This window comes from Athene cunicularia (assembly GCF_003259725.1).
Source record: "Athene cunicularia isolate RWA chromosome 24 unlocalized genomic scaffold, athCun1 chr24_part2, whole genome shotgun sequence".
NCBI classification, from domain to species: Eukaryota; Metazoa; Chordata; class Aves; order Strigiformes; family Strigidae; genus Athene; species Athene cunicularia.
In genome coordinates this window covers 734,331-741,234 of record NW_020799133.1, presented here as the reverse complement: position 1 = coordinate 741,234, position 6,904 = coordinate 734,331, and the positions used below count along the sequence as shown (strand labels likewise).

Here is a 6,904-nt window from a genome sequence, read left to right as displayed (position 1 = left end):
TGGCAGGGGGGGGGTTTGTCTCCCTGTTCCCCCAGCTGAGGTTGAGGCTGTTGATGAACTGCGGCTGCAGGTCTGGTGTGAAAAGAAAAAGCTCGTTCCCCACCTCTCGCCGGGTCCTGCCTGGGCACCTCTGAAAGCTCCAGCCCCGGGCATCAGAGTGGGGCAGAGAGGCTGGGGGGCCACGGGGGCGAGGGGACTGGGACCCTCAGCAGCAGCCTCCAGCCATCAGCCTCCTGTACGGTCCTTGGTGGCCTGGGCACAGAAGGAGGCAGGAAGAACAAGTGCCTCTGTCCTGCAACTCTCCGTGGGCACTTAAGACAATGATGAAATACTTGGGCAATCACACAATGTTTATTTAATGCCAAAAGTATCCCAGCCGCTTTATAAACAAGCATGAGTAATGGGAGAGCAGGGGGCAGAAGTTTCTCTTCCTCTCAGATCTTCTGAGTGTGCACTTCTGCCGTGATTTATCCTTGTTGCAACCTTATCGACTCGCTGGGGATGTAAATCAAGCAAACCAACATTTTACCCGGAATTCCAGTTATTTATACATAGATTGAAAGGATATAATTACGGTTGCTAAATATGGCCCGGCAGAGAGGAGAGACACAGGTGTCCATCTTCTCGGAGGTTAGGGATGGAAAAGTCCACGCTGGCTCCCTGCCCATCTCTGCGCATTAGAGCCTCGTGGGCACTTCTGCTGCTCCGCTGACGTGGAGGGCGGGGGAGCAGGAGCCCTGAGCTGACACACGGAGTGGGGATATATTTAGAGTTTGGCAATTAGTCCGTCAGTCTTTTGGAAAGGACCTGACAGCGACTTTCCCTTTTTTCCATCTCGCGTGTCCAACTTGTTCTGGGAAGAGGTCTGGACAGGAGAAATCAATGACTCCTACGTGTGATTCTCTTCATCTCTCCTCCGGGAACGGCGTTTCTCGGAAGGGGATGTCAGGCCATTCACTTGCTGTCACCGGGTGTTCGTTAGCAGGCACGGGTTTTGAGGACAGCATCCCTACGCGCGCATCCCTGCCCCACACTGTTCCCAGTGCCCGGTGCCAGGCTGGGACCTGGGGGCAGGACGGCCCTGCCTGCTGGCTGCCTGCGCCCAACAGCAGGGCACTCACGGCTTTAGAGGTGTCCTGGAAGGCTGCTCTTGCAATGGCCGTTCCTTCGCAGAGCTGGCTGGCCCTCGAGCTCTCTGTGCAGAGCCCGCGTGGCGACTGGCAGAGGGGCTTGGCCACCTCAGGGTCCTGGGCGTGGTGCCACGGGGGACGGCGTTGCTGGTGAGGGCCCTTCCCACCTGCGGCTGGTGGGAGCCCACGGACGTGGCTGCATCTCCAGGCGCAGGCAGGATCCATCCCAGCTCCTCTTGTCCGAATGTAGTGTCCCGTCTCGATTTTCCTGCAGATTTCTTTTGTGGTTAGAAGGGAGGAGTGGGCACGGGTGTGAGAGGTGTTTTACTTCCCAGAGGAAGACCTGAGATATCAGGGAAACGAACCCACATGACATCACCTTCACTAGCAGCTTTGCTCCAGCCGCTGGGGAAAGCTCCTGACAAGTGCTTTAGCGTCCCGTCAGAAGTGTGATGTGGTGGGAGACGGCCCCGGCTGCTGGTGCCCGGCTGCCAAGCAAACTTTCCTCGCTGCTCTTCTGGGTGCTAAATTAGTCCCTCTCTGCAGAACAGCAATCTGTTGTTAATTAAAGGATACCCAAGGAGGTGACAACACCAGCCTGGGTGAAAAATAAAACATGCGAATGCTTTTCCCTCGTTGTTTGTTTCATCCTGTTGGCTCATCCCCATCTTGTCCCCCTCCCCAGTCAGAGCTCCCCTGGCCGGGGCTCGCGGTGGGGCGGCAGCAGAAAGCCGGCGTGCGGGCAGCCCACGCTGCTCCCGTCCAGGGGCCGGCGGGACGGCGCATTAAAATAAAACAGTTACATGCTCGAAGGGATTTCAGCTATGGCTGGGCTGGTGGGAAAGAGATTAACGGCGCTGCTTTCCCCCTGGCACCAGCTTGACTGGCAGCTTGGGTAAAGAAGAGCCCACTCTAAGTGCTCCCAGGGGTCCCGGGAGGAACTCATTACGTCTAGACTGGCAGTAGCCGGCAGTTCTGCTTTGTGAGCTGTGAAACTAATGTTTATCCACCACTCGGTCAGATCCAGCGCCATTTAAGGAGGCCGCAGTATTGAGCAGGAGGAAGGAGAAGAACACTACCCAGGGTGCTGCTGGGCAGAGCTCGGCGAGGGGCACGGGAGCGGGACCCCGTCCCGACCAGCCGGCGCAAGGAGCGGTGGAGGGGTCTGCAGGGTCTCCATCCCACCCGCGCTTCAGCTCCGACAACACTCCTGCCAACCGGCCTCCAGCTCGAGGCAGCCGCTGCCCCTTCCCTCCGTAAGTTGCCACGTTCTGTAACAGCCCCTCCCTGCTCCCTTGTCGTCTCAGCTTTTCCCACCGCTCCCAGCCATCTCTCCTTCCCTCCGGCACCCGCAGAGCCCGCACCAGCCCCACACGCCCGTTAAAGGCTGGGGAGCGTCACGGCAGCGGCACCCAGCACCCCGTGGGTGGGCGAGCAGCGGCGGTCGACAGGCTGAAGTCACGTCCCTGTGGGTCGCCCCTTGCACAGCTGCCCCGGCGGACGCAGCGCGGTGGCCCCCGCCCATGTCCCCATTTAGATGACAGACATCTAAAATTCATAAATGTCAAGGAGGAAGGGAAGCGAGGACAAGAAAACACAGATACCAAACACCTCCTTTAAGGCTGCACACGCAGCGTAATGAACGCAGCCTGAACGCCTCCAGACCTGAGCCTGGCGAAGCGCTGAAGGGCGGCCCGGCGAGCAGGGACCCGCAGTCGGGGGGGACACGATGACACGGCCGCTGTGCGCCCACAGACCCATCCTGGCCCCTCGCCCGCGTGCGCTGCAATGCTCCACACCCCGGCAGCAGCACGCAGGGCTGAGCCCGCTGTCGCTGTCCCAAGGGTCTCGTGGGGCTGCTCCTCCCAAAGGCCTTTGTGGCCAGACCCCGCCGGCTGCCAGCGTGACCGAGGGATGCTGCCGGCGCCTTTCCTTGGCGGGCTGGGGCTGAGGGCAGCCTTCAGGAGTTGTTCCCAGCAGCCTGCCTGGGCAGCCGGGGAGGGAGCCCCTGGGCTGGGAAGCGGTGGCGGGAGAGCCAAGCCGTGTGCCCAAAGCGATGATTTGAACTTCTTTCCAAATGTTTTAAAGAACGTAAATACATGGGCCCTCCTGCCAGCTCCTTCCCTGGTCATCCCCTGGTGGCAAACAGGGATGTGCCAGGCGCTGCCGGCACAGGAGCCATAAGGAGAGGACTGCTGCGTCCCTGCTGGAGGACAGGGGCTGCCCGGAGCTTCCCCGCCGACACGTGTTCCCGCTGGAAACCATCATCAGCACGGCCGCCGCGCATGGGGAAATGGAAGCGAAAAGCCCCTGATGTTCCTGAGTTGAAAATGTCTTTTCTTTCTGTTCCACAGGAAACCTCACTGTTTACTTCTCCATTCCACTTCAAGGGGAACGAAAACGGGTCCTGAAATGATCTGGGTGTCCTATGGAAAGGAGATGTTGAGTTTTCAACAAGGAATCGCGTAGCAGAAATAGCCGGGACCCGAAAAGAAATGCGGGGCTGTCAGGCTCTTCAGTATCGGTTTTAATTATTCCTCTGCTGGGATTTTCTCAGAGATTATATTTCCACACTGATAACTGTTATCACTTTATTTTATAGCCTCGGCTATTTGCAGGCTGGGAACGAGCAGGACCGGTGCTGGGAAGAGTTTCCGGGACACGTTCAAAAGCGGGAAGTGCTGACTTTCATCTGCCCCGCGTACAAGGAGCGGGACGTCGTCCCCAGCGCTAAAGCCCGGTGCCGGCTCCCCGCGACCTTACGGCCGCCCCTGCGAAGGCTGGGGGCGAGGCCGGGCCGAAGCCGGCCGGGGGACGGGCACGTCGTGCCGGAACGCGGCGCCGGGCTGGGAGCTGCTGAGCCGGCCGCCTCGCCGCGCTCACCGGCTGCGGCCCCGGGAAGTTCCACGCCGGTAGAGCAGGGAAATGGGATGCGGGGACAGCTCGCTGCGAAGCACAGCTCACGTCTCTCTAGTCCCATAATTTTTGTTGGGAAGTTTTATCTTTTTAATTTGTTACATATCATGCATCGTCTGATTAATTATTGCTTCTCTGCAGGGAGGACTAGAGTTTATAGAGCAATATAGCATTAGTGTTAGCTTTATACACCCTCAAAGCCCAGAGGAAGCTCAGCAGAGTACTTATGCGATGTTCTGTCGATAATAATGACTCAGCATTTGGCCGGTTCGTGGGCATCCCGGCAGCGCTTTATTAAAGCGTACACAGTATATGCATCGAACATAAATACAGCCAGGAGATGCGGCGCGTGCCGTGCCGCATACATATCAGCTGGGGCAGCCTCTCCGGGAGAGCTCGGGGCTGGAGCAGCTCGCAGGCAGAGCCCTGCCTGCCTCGGCCTCTCCCTGCCTGCTCTGCCGGGCCCTGGCAATCCAAGAGTTTAATTGCCACGGTGGCCTGGGATGCACTGAGCTGCTCGGCGTGTCCTTCAGCTCCATGAACGCAGCAATGGCCACAATAAAATTCCCTTTACAGCCACATCTCTCCGTCGGCTGAGCAAGAGCCGTCTCCCTGAAGAAGCCTTCCCATCCAGCGAGCGATATTAAGGAGGTTGTATAACTGATTGGGGAAGGTGCTGCGGCAGGACTAACAGCAGTGAAATGCGGTTGAACATTTCCAGCACTGAGTAAACCATATGTCTTCATAATTTGATTGTGCCCCGGTCCCCCAGGTACCTCCCAGCTCTATTGAACACCGATGGAGTTATTTAGAATCATAAATAATATTATCAAAGAGGGTCTGCTGGGTAAACAGAGTCAGTGTATAAATTGTCGGCGCGCGATATTGATTGTTCTGAGCTGACTAATGAATTATTCTGTTTAAGGGCCCGTGGAAACAACGCTCAGCGTTTTCAAGGCAAGGGCCCTTTGAAGAAGTCCCCCCCGGTGCTGCTGGGCTTTGTGGTCCCGGCCACCACAGGCGGCGAGCGCGGGCTCCCGGCAATCGCCCCGGCACTGGCCCGCGTGGCCAGCGGAGCCCTCAGCGGCGCACGGCCGGGGCGAGCGGGCAGGGACCTGTGACCGAGGGGAGCTTGACTTGCCAAACATTGCCCTCACCTTCAGTCCCACCAGGCTCATCTTTTCCTCCTCCTTTTTCATCTTCCTTCTTCCTTCCATCTTCCTTCACGCAGCGCCTTGCGGAGGAGGGCCGCGATGCGACGTCCGGGGCTGCAGCAGGAGCCCGGCCGCTGCCCCGACCCACTGTGACAACCACCCGAGGAGTCCCACCGCCTTCCCCGGCCCAACGCTCTTCCCACAGGCGCTGAACCTCAGCACCTCTCCCACTTGTTGGTATTTCTTGACTTTTTGGGCTTCATCTCCTTAAATAGGGTCTTTTCCCTGGAGACATATTAGCTACCTCAAGCCGTGCCCTGGAACAAGGAGAAATAAGCCATTCTTTTCAACAGAACTTGCTTTTTTTTCTCTCCTCACCTGCATAATAGGTTCTGTTAAATGTATAGTTTTTCAATCCCTTTGATGTAAGGGACTCAAAACACTTCCCTGCTAATCTCATGCAGTGGTGCCTGAAACGCTGAAGGCACTGGCTGGGGATATGGCACAGAACCAGACAAGAATTATTGGTGTCTGGGGGGCCGGGGCAGCATTATGAGACAGCTCATTTTAAAATAAATTATGCCATTAAACCACTTTTGTTCTTTTTTCCCTGCTTTTTGGGCTAGAGGCTCACCAGAGAAGAGGCAACGCTGGAGCATCCAGCCATTCTGGGCACAGAGGAGCGCACCGGGCGTCTGCGGGCAGGAGGAAGAGGAGGGCAGCTCTGCCTGGGAGGAAGCCCCTGCCCGGGGCGTGCACACTTGCCCACCCACCACAGCAAGCCCCTGGCAGGGCTGGTGGCACAGACCTCCCCTTGCTTCCGTCCTGCGTTTGGCACAGAATTGTCACTAGGTATTGGGAGCTGACCCGTCCCCAGTCCAGCGATCTGGGGCTTTTGCCAGAGGAAGAGGAGCGACAAAACGTGTGATGTGGGGCCCCGCGTCTGGGAGGCACAGTCCAGCTTTCCAAAGGGGCTTTGCATGGAGCTGCGTTTGCGCTTATTTAAAAGCTAAAATTGCCCGAGTAGCGTTTTCCTGCCACCGGCCCTGCCCCAGCCGGTGCCGTGCTTTAGGCACAGCAGCCAGTTTAACCCTTTTTTTTGGGGGAAGAGCAGTGGTGGCCGGCGCCTTCCCTTCCGAAGGGGGATGGAAGCTGCAGCGTCAGCCTGTCGCTGGAGCCCTTTCCTGGGAACGTGGCTGCGGCCGCTGTTCCAAAGGCAGAATTTTGGTTCTCCGCAATTAATACCGATTTTGCCATAATACCTTGTATTTTAGTGCATTATCTTTCCTCCTTTCCACCCACTGAGCTGTGATTGCTACTCCACTTTAGAGAGGAAGCCCTGTTATTTTCCCTCACAAATAGAGCTGGGTCAATTTTCATAGCCCCTTTGCCAGCCCATTAAGCATTACTGAATTCACCATTTCGCACCGGTATGACAGTTTCTTTCTCTGCTCACTTCTCCTTCCTTCCTACAGCTCAGGAGGACACTTGCTCATCACCGTGGGTGTAGCACCCAAGAAACCCCAGAATTTCCTTAAGGTTAAGCAAAAATTTAAATATTGCCACGTCTTTACTGATAGGCAGGATTAGCCAGGGCCCCTGCTGAGCCTCCCTCCAGAAGCAGAGCGAGTTTGCTCTCTGGATACGATTTATTTACGTAATGAGGGTCTCAGGGGCTCCGTGAGGATCCCCCCCCCCCCCCCC

General features: G+C 57.2%; 1 protein-coding gene across 1 annotated transcript in view; it reads left to right on the top strand.

Moving 5' to 3' along the window:
• The window catches only part of LOC113488595, a 6,649-nt gene extending 643 nt beyond the window's left edge, over positions 1-6,006 (top strand). The window contains exons 2-3 of the mRNA XM_026863860.1: positions 2,152-2,386; positions 3,733-6,006. Coding sequence (XP_026719661.1) covers positions 2,152-2,386; positions 3,733-4,216 — 719 coding nt within the window. The 3' untranslated portion in view covers positions 4,217-6,006. The remainder of the gene's footprint in view (positions 1-2,151; positions 2,387-3,732) is intronic.
• The last annotated feature ends 898 nt before the right edge of the window (positions 6,007-6,904 follow it).